At 41.4% G+C, this 15,707-nt stretch overlaps 1 protein-coding gene across 1 annotated transcript in view; it reads right to left on the reverse strand.

Annotated features, from left to right (window-relative positions):
- Positions 1–10,953: 10,953 nt before the first annotated feature.
- Positions 10,954–15,707, reverse strand: part of LOC148524745 (N-acetyllactosaminide beta-1,6-N-acetylglucosaminyl-transferase-like) — a 67,724-nt gene continuing 62,970 nt past the window's right edge. The window contains exon 3 of the mRNA XM_088471769.1: positions 10,954–11,144. Coding sequence (XP_088327895.1) covers positions 10,954–11,144 — 191 coding nt within the window. The remainder of the gene's footprint in view (positions 11,145–15,707) is intronic.

Below are 15,707 nucleotides of genomic sequence, written 5' to 3' on the forward strand. Positions count from 1 at the left end.
TCCCCCAAACCACCCACTTTAACATGCAAGTGCAGGGAGTCGCGGGGGAGGGGGAGCGACTTGCCTACCCTCGCGGGGTGCCGGAAGCGGCACCTGATTTTCAGGAGGCTCCCGGCAGTCCGTGGAGAGTAGGCAGGGTGGTTGTCAAACTTAAAACGTGTTGAAAAAAATATAGTTGAGAGGCTGGTGCTTCCGAGACAAGTCTGTGCTAACATCAAGCTGTCCAGTATTCATGTGCTATATACAGAAAGACAGTATTTCATGTGCTGTATACAGAAAGACAGTATTTTACCTTAATGAAAATCTAATTTCTGCTGCTTGTGTTATAACCTAAGGGTATAACTATATTGTCTTACAAAAAGAGGAGTAACAAATGTATTTTTATTTAACACCAAACTTTCGTCAGTAAAAGACACTAACAATTCTTCAGAACAGCAATGACGATATGATGCAATATGATACAATTTCAATATTATACGACAACAATATTAATTGACACTACACTAACACTCTCTTTATTTATATCTTTCAGGAACCCACTCTCCACGAAGATCGATGGGACCAACTGGAGCTCTGTGAAAGGTAAGTGGTTAACAACAGCAATATATTACAACAATTTACACTTACAATTAATTATTACCGGTAACATATTTTCTAATAACATAACCCAGGGTTATTTAGTAGGTTCTAACTGGCCAGTTTTAACTAACTTAACATGACGTCTTTTTCAGTTTATAATAACTCACACTGACAGTGTAATTAACATTGCCCGGGTTGATGAGGTCCAGAAATAATAGTCTTGTATTTTGCCTGTTAACAAGCTTCCTATATAGTCCCTTTAGCAATTATTTATTTGAAACTCGATTCCTCTCTTGAATAAACTGCGGTGTCAATTAATACTAGCAGACTTCTCGTTTCTTAGTTACTTTGTTATTCACAACAGCGGTTTCAATAATAAAGCTCAAGGTAGCTCTTGTAAGACAACCATGTGTCCATTAGTCACTATACAGTATCATTGAAGGATATTGACTACACTTGACTGAAGTTTATGTTGCTATACTGTAGCTGTAACTGAACGGAAGTCTTCTTGGTCTGTAACTCTGACTCCTCAGGGTACGCTGTCTATTTAATGGAGTAGTGAACCAATTTTATAGATTATGGGGTCTATTTACTAAGCAGTGTTAGGAGACAGAGTGAAAAGTGATAAGGTACCAGCCAATCAGCTCCCAACTATCATCTCACAGGCTGTGTTTGAAAAATGACAGTTGGGAGCTGATTGGCTGGCACCTTATCACAGACTTATCACTTTTCACTCTGTCTCCTAACACTGCTTAGTAAATAGACCCATAGGTATGTTATTAACTAGACTGCGTTGTCCCTATGTATTATCTGGATGCAGTAAGAGGTATCGTGCATAAGAGGTGAGATGGGCATTTCTGTGCTTCACTCCTTAAATCAACGTGTTACTAAGCGGTGTTGACCCTATATTTCCCTAGGGACTTCTCCCGATCAGGCTTCTCACTTAGCCCCCGGCCCCTCAGTATGGCTCCACCCCGGCTGCGCCTCCTTCTGACGCATTGGCTGCTGGGTCTTCCTCTAAGAAGACAATGGAAGCACTCTCTCGGCTCCTTGAAGCGCTGTCCCGACTTACAGTCTCCGCTTCCTGCTCTCCGGACTCCCGCTGACCGCACACCGTGACACAGGTCATTAGCCAGCACGATGCTCTCCTGTACAGCCGCTACCTCACGACCAACTGGTGGCTTCAACTGTCACATCTCTGACCACATGACACTGTTCATGTGACCTCCTCCTGAGCTGCTGCAGAGACTGCTGGAATTGTGGTCTGTCTGAGCAGTGACATACACATGCAATGTACAATGTCAGATATAAAATCTCCCATAGTGGGGTATTACACTTGCATTACATAACTTGTATAGGTGCATATGTGCACCATCCAGCTGGATTTGCCTTTAACTATAAATGAGGTAAAAGTATTATGCTGACCATATACGGAGGGACACTGCAGTATGTATTGCTTGCAAGCAGGCTAATAATATACTTCTCAACTGTCGTATTATGGCACCCAATGTCCCGATTTGACCAGTGTTGGGAGGTATGCCTATAACAGATATCTATGATTTTGAACAGAACATTAGCTGGCATGTTTGTAAAAATTGTTTGCCTCTACTAAGTTGTAATTTGACCACTGATGGTCCCTACTGCCATTTGTACTGTGTATTTAATATTTACACATTTGCATGGTCATTAATGAGCATTACTGTATGTGAAAAGAGCTTTCTGGTGGACAACACAACTGAATAAATGAACTTAATCACTGATCTTTACATTTTACCATTAAAACTGTCCAGGAATTCAATATTCTGTGATAATTTGAATTATTTGCAAAATAGAGATCAATAAAAAAAACAAGATTTATTTTCATAAACACAAATGACACTTTAAATATCTAAAACAATAAAATCATAAAAATATATTCAGACAAAATGACATACAAATTAAGAATCAAGTACATATTAATCTGATTTACAAGTTGCTTCAGGAATTTATGTTTTAATAAATCTCTATTTTCTATATAGTGCAAACTAAAAAAGGTGACATTTATAAATAAATACTTTTGGCTAAGACAAATGTATTAAATGTTTATTTCCATTGAGCATTTCATATTAGTTCTGCCAGCTGCATATAGTCTTAGGAGCTGATTCAGACACGCTCGATAGGATGCGTTCGCTCGTAGCTGGGCGATTTTGCAATCTGCACATGTGTATGCATCGCAGTGCACATGTGTGAACCAGTGCGAGAGATCGTGAAGCGTTCGCTCGCTCAGCATAGACAGCCCAGCAGAGTGAGTGACAGGAGAAGCCGTTTGTGGGTGGTGACAGGGGCTGGCTATTAACGACGGGGGAGTGGAGGTGCGAACGCAGGTGTGCGTGAGCATCTTAACGCCGTTTCAAAGGCGTGCATAATTAACAGGCAGCGCCATTGTACACGTCACCTGGTTGTATTTCACACTGAAGTTATCGCAGTACTTGCGGCAGGGTATAGTCAACCTCAAGCGCTGCGATCGCATCCGATGGTTCTCGATGTACCAATGGTTTCATACACTTCCTGGAGATGACGGGCGCAAGTGGGCGTCTTATAACAGGCTGGTGGGTGTCTGCATACTCAAAGTGATCGCACGCCAAGACATAGTGAGCGTGCTTATGCCTTGCCGTGCGATTGCCTGCCTTGCTGGGTGTGTGCCGGATTTGCATATGCTGGGTGCGAATTAATGCATCTAGCAAGCGGGTCTGAATGAGCTCCTCAGTTCCATGTGTAAAGACTACACATGTCTGTAATATAGTATGACTTTCAAACATGTACACAGAGGTAAGGTTTATGTTTTCTTAGACAAGGAATAAGGGTTCCAATGCATCTATTCAAAAGAAGGTTTCGATTAGTTTCTGCACAAGCTTGTATGTCTTGTTTCACTATTGGGATACCCTGTTACCATAACACCAAAGTCAAAGGATATAAATCTGTGTTTTCATTAGACATATATTAATTAAACCCAGAGTCACTAAAAGGTGATATATGAAATTATGGATATGCAATAATTCATATATCAAATTAACAATAGCATGTTAAAATTACAAGATGTAATCTAAAAATGTACACTGAGCAATGCAGGCTGATTTGTAGATTAATTTGCTTCCGTTTGTAAGACATGTGAGCAGCCTTCACTTATCACTATTAAAAATGACAGTTATTGAATCATTTTAAAAGAAGGTTTTAAATAGTTTCTGCTCAAGCTTGTATGTGTTTCTTCATTGCTGGGACAACCTGTTACCATAACACACAAGACAAAAAACTTAGCTGTCATTTTCAATAGTGATAAGTGAAGGCTGCACACATTCTGACATGCTATTCCACGTATGTATTTTAATCATTAATAAAATGTAATGTTTTATCTTCATGCTAAGTAGCTCTTCCTATCTGAATCCATTACATAAGTTTATGGCCCCTTTGACCTCTACATAAGAACTATTAACTAAGATATTGTTGATTTAAAAGACAACTAAACTTAAAATGCAAGTTGCCAATTGGTTTGAGAGCTGCAAGATGAGCTGAGATTTTGGCAATTTAGCTGCTAGATTTAAAGCAACTTTTTTCTAATGGCGCAACCAACCTGGTTTAGCCTTAAAAAAGATTGTGCTGTAATAGTGGTTAAATCGCTGGCATCTCTGACTTGCCACAACTTTAGGCCATTACATTTGGCCCCTAGTGGTGCTACTCACACATGCAGATGTGGAAGGTGGAGTAGGGTAACGGGTGGCACTACATGCAGTAGCCAAACAATGCCATTACTTTATTATTAACATACCAAGGGTAAACCAAAGCTCTAACCTATTTTAATATAATATAAATATATATAATGCTTGGTACTGTATTTGTTTTTTGTATTATATGTATACTATGCATATATAAAGAGTTTTTGTTTGAGAAAGTGTTGCAGTCCCCTGATCTCTATGACATTTCTGTGCTTGTCAGTACTTTACTTTCCTAGAATTAATAGATGAAATGTTTCAGGACCACAGTCATATATGTCCTTCAAGACTTCACAGTCTGTGGCATCTTTATACAGATAAATATCATGACAAATGTATCTTAAAATGGAGATATACTGTAGATAAAGAGGGGCGATATCTAGCTGGAATAGGCAGACTGGCCATTGGCCCCACAGGGGATTTTTCTGGCACACCAATAGTCCCCGTGATATAATTGGGCCGATTTCATTTGATTCCTATATTTTTTTTTCTTACTGGCATGTGGAGGAGGGCCCAGATACTTGGGCTGCCAGACATTGTACTCAGCCAGCGACTCATGGGAGTGAACCGATCTGATCTTCCTGCCTAATGGTCGGTTTGGCTCAACCCTCCCCTCTCCATCTATTTTACTTTTCCGCCCCTCTGCATAGGCCAGCTCCCATCCATCCTTCAGCACATGTGGGTCCAGTGCCATCTTCCACGAGTGCTCTGTGCTTGAAGAAGGAGCCACGTGTATCTCAAAATTGTGCAGGGGCCATTGTTATTGTTTGAAAAGCAAAGGATTGAAGGTGGCATAACAGTGTCTACTATTAATGCCCACACTCCATTCCATGAGTGCTGCCACTACAAAGGCCTAATTGATGCTGTCATCCATATTTGGCTCCACCTACAACAACAGGCCATCTTCAGAATAATTTCCTGGGCCAGCCAGTTGAAGCTCCCAATAAGCAGAAATTGGGAATGTAAAACACGTCACTGACATACAATTAAGAATTTGATCCTCAAATACCCCTAATTCAAGATGACACCATTGTAATATAGGTTTGATCTCTTTTATACAGAATAAATGTTAACCTGAAAATCAGCAAATTACTGTGGTTTATCAACACTTAACCACTATGTTTCTTTAGGGGCAACATTTTAGCAAGCATGGTTGGTTATCTTATTTTGTTGTCAATTATCAACATTTAAAAACTAAAGGTGTTATTTATTTTTCTAGAGTATAGAAATATATTTAAAGATATACTGTAGTATTTTCACATTTACATAATTACATTTCTTTCAGAACATGTATACTTTTTTAACATTACAATTTAAATCTTTTACATCTTATAGACTCAGATTATATTGTGTCTGTATATTTATATAAAACAATACTAATGCCATCATAAAATAATTAAACTTTAATACAGTATAGAGAAGCATGCTTAGGGAAGAGTCTTTCTTCATGCTACAGTGCTTAGTTACTCAGTCAGTGCAATAATGAGACAAATACTAGAGAGACTGGATTCTAGTGCGTGGTCCAGAGTGTGTAGAGCGGGTTTAGATGAGTTCAGTTATAAACACATTTGTAATAGGATTGATACACCAGAGCATACAAACGCATAGTAAAGTTATTATTACTATGCAGGCATTTAGATTTGTTTTGGAAACAATGCATTTCAAATTCTAAGTTTTATTTTTTTGGCCAACTGCAGCAGAAAAGAGTATATAGTTTTCAGTGGGGAACTGTTTACATTACGTTAGGGGGTTTCAACCCCAATCCTCAAGTACCCACAACAGGTCATGTTTTCAGGATTTCTTTAAAAATGCACAGGTGAGTTTATCTATTTTGCTTGTTCAGTAATCATTACAGCTTTCTACAGAGAGAAATCCCAAACACAAGACCTGTTGGGGGTAAATGACAACTGGTGTTGAAAACCACTGTATTAGATTTTTTTATTTCACTACTGATACCAATATAACCATGTTTTAATTGTATTCATAACAGCTAATGTGATGGCAGTGAAGCCTGACATCATAAATGGGTTCCAGAACCCATAATATATCTTGCATAGCGCAGACCTCGGTGGATGGATGAAAAATTGCTAAAAATTTCAGCAGAGAACTGATCTACTGTAGAAGAGCAAGACCACACTGATATACAGTTACATTCAGAGGCCTTGGGTTTCATATAATCCATATGCAAGTAAGTTTTGATAAAACTATTTTAATTCTATGCCTTCAAATAGTCATTTTCACAGTTCTAATTACAAACTACTTCTGAACACTGCCCTGTAAACTGCTTCTGCTTCTGAACACTTGGACCAAGAATGGTCTTAAAATAATTTAAGTACCTAAATTTACTTTTTTTTGTCAGTGACCATACTACAAAATGAGGAGCATTGTTTTAGGCTACTTCACCAAAGTAATAATAAGTATTTCTCTGAAATTACAGAAAGAATTATGTGACCTTCGGCAGTAGTATCACGCATACAGTAGTTCACTATTTAGCACAATTGTAAAATCTATCATCACAAATAAATAGGTTTACAAAGTTATTAAGGTATACAGGTTATATAATTATTGTGCTAACTAACTATCCACGAGTTCCTGTATCAGTGCAAGTATATGGGTGATGTCACTTTGGTGCCTTGCATACTAGAGCTTACCCAGCTAGAAAAGCACTAGCGTTCATAGCGATAAAATCATGCGGTGAATGATGAATGTTCATTTCAAATTTCGTTGCATGCTGTGTTCATAAGCGCCAGTGTGACACCACCCATGGTGATGGAAAACAGATAATAAGTATTATGTGTTGCTGGGTTTTTAAGAAAACAAACAAACAAATTAATTAACTAACAAGAACAACAACAAAACACAATTGGATTTATATAATAACAATAATTATAGTCAATTCATTTGCTATGGTTTACAAAATACTAAATTTGCCTTCTGGTGCTATTACCTGCATTGGTGCTTATGGATCGATTTTAGGATATGTAGGTGTGTAAACTGCTGCATATTTTAGCCGCATATTTTGTACTTTTTGTTTAACATGTTCAGTAGTTTCAATAAGGACGTTGTATCATCTAGGACCTAGGACTTAGATATAATTTTCTTTAGTTTCGTAAGGACGTTGTATCATCCACATTGAAAAGACTTATAGGATCCTACATTTTCACTAAAACGATTTTGGGGTAGATTTACTCTTCGTCGGGTTTTCTAAGCCTCCGATGATTGGCGGCTTTGACCACTGGATTTATACAACAACTGTAGTAAATACTAAACATGCCTGATTTAGCATTTATTATAGTTGCATTTTAAAACCATTTGTCAAAGTCACCTATCATCGGTGGCTTTGAAAACCTTCCGGTTAGTAAATCTACCCCTTTGTCTAAAAAAGTGATTATAATGGTTTTCTGTATAGTTTATAATACATGTTTATGTCTTGAAATGTTTTATTAATAAATATATAGGGCCTGATTCATAGTCACATTCAAAGCGGCCACATCTGCAGTTTTTTGCAATGCGCCTGCTCACAATGCTGAACGAGACGAAGTTAAGCATCTGTGCAAATCTGACATCAGAGTAGCCCAGAAGTCAGCTGGTTCTCCATTTACAGTTTAATGGGTGTAACTGACAATAGGGTGTTCGTTCACACCTAACATAAGTTTGCTGTGGGCATGTACATGGATCTGTTGCCTACCAGCCGTAAGAGTACGTGAAGTTCTGACAATTTACTACCAATCTCTTGCACCCAAAATAGGGCTGCTGCAAATATGTGATGACAGCAATGATAGCTGCTCTTACAAGCAGATGTATTGGGACGGGGCAGCCGCAAAGATCCAGCTTCTCTGAGTACAGGTGGAAATCAGCATCTATTTTCAGGCACACAATGCGGCCGCAGATGAGACCGGTTTGCATGCGACTCTGAATTGAAAATTGAACTTACCAATTTACCAGGAGCTAAGGAACTTAGGGGCCTATTCAGACCCGGACGCTAAGCCGCGGATGCACGCTATGGGCGATTGTCGCCTGTCTGTGCATGCGTATGCATCGCAGTGCACAAAGCAGTCATTGCAATCGGGAATCGTGCGCTCTTAGCACAAAGACTGAGCGCTATTTTGAGTGTCAGCGCCGTTTGTGGGTGGTAACAGGAGAAGGTGCTTGTGAATGGGGGAGTGGTGCTGCGAATGCAGGCGTGTCTACCCGTCAAAATGGAGTTTTATGGGTGTGCATAATTAGCATGGAAGCGTCATTGTACACGTCACCTGGTTGTATTTCAGCCTGCAGTGATCGCAGTACTTGCGGCGGGGTAGGGTCTACCTCAAGCGCTGCGTGCAGCTCTGATGGCTATTGATGGTTCTGATTAATCATACACTTCCTGGAGATGACGTGTGTTAAAAAAGAAAAGTGGGCGTCTTTATACCGGCGTGCGCTCACTCTGCCGTCGCTCTCTAAGACATAGAGGGCGTCCTTACACCATAAAGTGCGATTGTGGAATTTGCATATCCAGACCCCTTAATGAGGCGTGAGGCACAAGATGATGCCTTAAGATCCTATTGAAAATTGGACTGTAAATGGGTCCACATTGATTTGTCACTTGTTAAGAACATTACCAAATAATAAGATAATAATGACTATATTTTTTGATATACGAATTATAGGTCATGTACATGTGTATCAGCTGTCAAAACTTTTAAAAAGTCTGAGCCACTCAGCGCTATTTTCAGTGTTTGTGTTATGCATGTTGAACACTACATTTTCATTCATTACTTTTAAGAGGGTTATGAGAGGACGGACCAATCAGATGTCCCACAATGTCTGTGATTATGGCTTCTGACTGGTCCCCCCACTCCACAGGAGCTACAGGAAAACCGTCCGCACTGAGCCAGGGAGCTACAGGAAAACCGTCTGCACTGAGGCCCTAATTCAGAGCCGGTCGCTCTGACAGAGCGCTCGCTCTGAATCAGGGCCGGTCTTTTTTTTTTTTAGAACGGCCTCCTGCCCGCTCGCATAGCTGTGGGTGTCCACCCACAGCTATAGCGAGTGGCCAGGAAGATGGTCGTGATGGTCAAGACCATCGCGACCATCGGGCTTGCGACGAGACCCTTGTGGTAGGGTCTCGTTGCCGCAAGCCCCAGAGAGATTTCGGCTCAAACAGAGCCGAAATCTCTCCCTCTGACATCACTCGTGATGTCAGTGGGGCCGGCCCCAAACGGAGGCGTTCACATGGGAACGCCTCCATTTGGGCAGCCACTCCTCTGGCCCGCCCACCAAAGGGGGCGTGCTGTCACTCAACATCGACAGCACGCCCCCTTTGGTACGAGACCCGGAGCGACGGATTGCCTGTCGCTATCCGGGTCTCGCGCATGCACACGACGGAGCCGGCTTAGCGCTTGCGACCGGGTCTGAATCAGGCCCAGAGACCAAGGAGCTACTAATTAGCTCCAGTTAGCAATGCAGCTTTAAGGTTTTCTATAACTAATGAAATATATTCAACACTGCAATTTCTTTTTTAACTTGGAATAGTGAATTCCTAATCCATCAATTCAGTGTTAAAAATCTACTCTATTTCCTAAGTCATAGGTTACAGTATGCACTCATCAGATGTTAACGTCTGGTACGTTGCCTTGTATTAGAACACTTTTTTAAAACAGAAATTAATTAATCACTCTGATAATTGCTGTAAAAATACTCATGGCAGTTTTTTTAAAACAAACCCCAGGGGAGCACAGAATCACAGCAAGCAGCACCCAAGGTCTGTTCAAGACTGCCAGAAATATTCTATCAATGATTCTCAGTGTAATCTGCTGATCATTACTGACAAGCAATTAACTCACCTTCATAAATATGTATCCTTAAGCTGGGTACACAGACAGATAAATCGGGTGCCCGATGGCCAGTGTGTACCAGCAATATGTCTGTGAACGACGTCGTTCACAGACATATCGCGACGGCTCTGCTGCCCAGCCGATGGCAGATATCTGCAGTCCGCCCGTACACACGCAGCAGAGGCTGCAGAGATGGGGGCGGGACCTGCGGCCAGAGACAACTGATAGTCGTTCAGTGTATATGGACAACCATCATCTGCAGATATATCTGTTCACTGTGTATCCAGCTTTAGACTACTAAATATAGTATGTTCACTTTTACAGTTTACTTGTTAAAAGTAGCCTAACCACTTGATGGGCATAAGTTACATATTCAGTGCACTCAGCATATACGTTACCATGTATTTTCCGATCAATGATGTAAGCTATTATAAATGTCTCTATGTTTTGTGAATGTGACATACATATCAGTATGTATGTTTTTACTATATGCTATTATTTGATTGGATTTGATGGACATGTCCTTTTTCAAACCTATCTCATAAGTTGTTTTGATGCAATTTGTTTCAGAAGAAATGCATCTAGTTACAGTAGCAGCACAGATTGTAAATACCAGTAGAAAAGACGTTGTTTATGTACTGTATGGTGAATAATTAATTTAAGTTTCACTGATGCCTGGAGTAGAGGAAGTTGCTTGATGATATCTTCTTCTTGGCCTCAAATTGCCTTTTAAGGACAGTTCTTAAGAGACACATGTTTACTTTTCACTTCTATCAATTCTTCATTCTGTTTTTCCGAGCAGAGTGTACTGCTTACAAGTACCAGTCAGGGAGGACAGAGACCTCACTCTGATTTAGTGCTCGCTCTCTGATCTTCCTTTCTAGACATTCCACTGTTGGTGGGTAAGATTTCAATTCAAACTTGTTAGCAAAAATACTATTGGAATTTATCAGCCACTGCAAGTCCTCTGTTCCATAGATGCAGATATCCCGTGTATAATGACCTAGGAAATAAAATGTAATAAGTGATTTATTTATTTTTTAATTCCCTCTAAATAAAAAAAAAATGCAAACACTTAGGGATTTGTACTTTAGAGTTTTCAGATTTTGTTTCAGTTGATCTTTAATCACAATAGCATGCAATATCGTTTTACAATAAATGTGATTCAGTTTTGAATCCCAGCAATTAATTAAAAGCGTTTATCTGGCTTCCTTACAGTCTATGGCCCTTATGTAATATCCTGTTAAACCTATAGATTTAACCTATTACATAAGGGCCTATGCTTCTTCATAGGTGGTCCGGTTTACTGAGGATTGACCAATAGCTACATCTTATTTAGCTGCTTTCTTAACTTCGCCCTGTACAGCATAAAACAATTGCTCAGTTAGGAAACTCATTTGGTATATAGCATAAAACAATTGCTTAATTTGGAAACTCAGTGGGTTTATATACATGAATATTTTGAACCAGTTTGGAATTTGATCATGTTGATGCCTTGATGGCCACGACTGTGCTTGTGGTAAATTACAGTATCAACTGATTTGTATTTGCTTGTGGTAAATTACAGTATCAACTGATTTGTATTTGTGGTTGAAAATCATGCATAGCATTCACTTTAGCAGTTCACCAATCACATTCCAGATTCACCTTTTGCGTGCGAGCTTCACGTTAAACTTTGTAAAACATTATTTAAATAATTTTTTTAGAGATTGAAGTATTTTAAAAATGTTTTCATTTGAACTACGAACTATGGGCCTGATTCAGAACCGGACGTTATTAGCGGACACTCGTTCTAAAAAAGGGGCCGGATATTTAAATTGAGCGCTTGCTCTTTGCGGTGTGTTGACGCCTCTATGTCTGAGTGAGCGAACGAAAAATGCGCTCGCTATTTTGTAAAGACGCCCCTTTGCCGTTCGCATCACACGTCATCTCTGGTATTTATTAGATTAATCGGGTACATCGAAAGGCATCTGAACTGCTCTCAGTGCTTGTGGTAACTTTTTCCTACCGCTATCACTGCGAGCAGTTCCGACTAAAAGACAACCAAGTGACGTGGTCGATGACACTCCTTTACTAATTATGCACTCCCTTTTGACTGTTAGGCATGCCTGCGTTCAGATCTCCACTCCCCCGTTTTCAAGCACCTTCCCCTGTTACCACCCACAAACGGTACATTCTGTCAATCAAATTAGCAGCCCCTCGCAGTTTTACGAGCGCTCGTTTCCGACCGCAATGACTGTTTTGCGCATGCGCATTACGACCCATATGCATGCGCAGTTGTGCGAACATCGCTCAGAGTGAACGAGCGGTCGCTTACGAGCGGCTCTGAATCAGGCCCTATGTTCAAATTAAGAAATGCGTCATTTGTTCATTCACAAAGAAAAACCACTGACGTATCAATTTAAGCTTAAATGTGTTTGAGCTGGTCAAGCCTGAGCTCAGTTTTTTTAATCAACTAAAATTTTTACAAATTCTGTCCGATTTTTAAAATTTTTGAGACAATTCCACAAATTGGTTTGTGAAATAAGCGACCAGTTCACACATTTCTACTCATGAGCATATCTCCCAAATAGAAAATGTTTAGTCCAGTCATGCCAAGCCCTTTTGTGATAGATGCCTCTCCTTTACCGGTAGGCCATGCATGCCTATGTAACACCCATAATTCATAATTACTGCTCAGCAATCCTAAGGTAAAGGATATGGGGCATATTCAATTAGCCGCGGAACTTACCGTGGACTTGGATCTCCCGGATCAAGTGCTCAAGACAATTCAACTACTGCCTGCAGGCTGCACGTAACACAGAATTCTGGGCCTGATTCAGCAAGGAACGCAGTTGCTAATACGCACGCAATCGTTGCATGTGTATGCATCCCAGTGCGCGAACTAGCCATTGCGATTGGGACTGCGATCACAATGACTACGCAGACCCTTCGCAGAGTGATTGATAGGAAGTGCCAATTGTGGGTGGTAACGGGGGAGTGGTCGAGCGAACGCAGGCGTGCCACTGCGATTCAATGTCGTTGCAGGGGCGTGCATAAATTATCCACTGCGAAGCCATACGCAGCCTGAGGCCTGATAGCGTGTATGCTTTTTAGCAATTTCTGAGTAAGGTCAGGGCTTGTGCAAGTGTGTGTGAGGCTGCGATGGTACTCGATTGTACCAATGTTTTTGCAGTCCTGCTAAACATTACAGATGTGTGTAAGGTAAAGTGGGCGTCCTTTGTTGTGCTGAGATTGCATTGCGATCGCAATGGATTAGCATGCTATCGCAGTTGAACTGCGTGCGTATGCAATATTGCATACCGTAGTGAATCAGGCCCTCTGTTTGCATCCTCCAGAGGTGTTCACAGAAATAGCATTAAGTAGGGCTTTTGGCAATTACTGCGGCTGTCCACATGCAGTTAACCCATAGCTATGGGCACTTAACCCGGAATCCATGCTCCTTACACACAAACAGTAAGTAGTGATGAGCAAGCATTTTAAAATTTTGTTTAGAAGATTTTAGGCATGATACATACTATCAATTACAGGAAAAGTGCAACTTCAAAACTTTTTTGGCAAAATTTCCTCCAATGCCTCCAACAATTTTCGTCAACATAACATGCAAAATGATGTATGCAAAGAGTGGTAACAAATGAGTGAATCCTATTTAACAGAACACAAACAAAACTACAGCAGAAAATAGGGCTATGTTTAGTGTTAATGCTGCCTACTTACCTCTGAATCAGTCCCTCTGTCCTAACAGGCAGAAATTGCTCTGTGCATCTACCACTGCTGTGCTGCAATGCATACTGTATGTGCACGTGGAAATACAAACTACCTGCCACTTCGCGGGGCTTCTGCCAAGACCCTTTCTAGCACCTGCAAAAACATGACTGCATTGTTGAGGTTGGAGAGAGCTACTGCACATACTCCATGTTTAGGTTTCTACAGGGAGGCTTCAAATCCCTAACCAAGATGGACACTGACCATACTTTTGTGCATGCACGGTGCCATCTTGTCACTGTATTAGCACGCCACAGTGAGAAACAGAAGTCTTCCACTTAGCTCCAGGGAGACCCTAAGATTGCAGCTGATACAGTGCTGTAGCTAGAGCTTCCAGCGCCCGATGCAGGCCAAGCCCCTCCACATGATGTCACATAGATGGGTCGTGACATGCACCCGGCGCTAGGAGCGGGTGATTAAGAGCAGCATTGTGACCGTCTGGAGCGTCATAAGGACGCTCCAGGCGGCACTGCTGCAGAGATTCTGGCAGCAGGGTGCCGTTACAGGCACCCTGCTAGCCAGATGCAGGAGCTGTGGGTGAGCGGCGGTGCCACCCACAGAGCATTGCGCTCTGTGCAGCTGTACCGCTTACACATTCCTACGCTCACACATTCCTAGTTACAGCCTTGCGCTGATCCATTCTGCCAGGGCCACTATTGCCACTTGTAACTGCACAGCTAACTTGATACAGTCACCGGCTTGTGACCTATATACTCTGCTCCATGCATAAGAGTCTGTGTAAGCATACCTGTGAGTATCAGAGAAGAAAAGGGTATTCCCTCCAGCACACTGCAACAATATCAGCAAAAAATACTTGAACCCTACATGATAATAGAAATTCAGAGGTATTAGTTGCATACATTTGCAACTATATGATTAAGCACCGGGCCAGCGTCAAGGCTCCTCCACTGACGCTCCCCATCCCCACGGTGTCACAATCCGGTGAAAGTGATCCTCTGTGGAGGACGGTGAGCCGGGGGGTTCAGGTGACTATCGGAGTAACTGTGGCTAGGTCTCCTATTTGCGGCCGAACCCAGGTTTGGCTAGACCTGCCCAGAGGCGCGGAGTCTAACTCACTTGGTGGTTTTCTCCAGTGACCCCTCCAATTGGGATTTGGTTTTCCGCTGCACCAAGTGAGCAGGTCGCGGCCCTCTGGACAGGTACCTGGGAATGGCAGAAGACCGGAAACTATATTACGTTAAGTTATTGCTAGAACACTGGAGATACACTGGAACACAATTAGAAATCCTGATCACCGGCTTGCATGAGATTACTGAGAATGTACTAAGAATCACTAAGAAATCCAGGAGCTGATTAGTTCAGCAGCTCAGGGAGATGTGGACACAGGCAGGTACTGGAGTTTGCTAAATATGCAGGAAAACACAAACATATAGTGGGGATTGCACATACAAGAGTAGAGTGGACTCAAGGAATATATTGGGAATGCTAGAAATGTGGTACTGGACAAAGGCCAAATACTGGGAGAGCTAGAAATGCTGGTACTGGGCAAAGGCAAAATACTGGGAATAATAATATATGTAGGTGTAGATTGCACAGACAAGACATATAGAGAAGATAGGCATACACTGGGAGAGTGCTAACTGCAAGTGCAGATTTGCACTGACAAGACACAGAGCAGATTGACACAGACATGTGCTGGGGGGTCCAGCTGTGAGCTAATTAATACCAGCAGGTAATCTGACACTTCAGTGATACAGGGTAATAGCCACAGGAAAGCTGCAATAGAATTAGCAGCACATATACAAAGACACACAGGGAAGGGACATGAAACACTGAAGTA

The sequence above is a fragment of the Taudactylus pleione genome, unplaced genomic scaffold (assembly GCF_031769625.1).
Source record: "Taudactylus pleione unplaced genomic scaffold, aTauple2 ptg000116l, whole genome shotgun sequence".
In the NCBI taxonomy this organism is placed as follows: domain Eukaryota; kingdom Metazoa; phylum Chordata; class Amphibia; order Anura; family Myobatrachidae; genus Taudactylus; species Taudactylus pleione.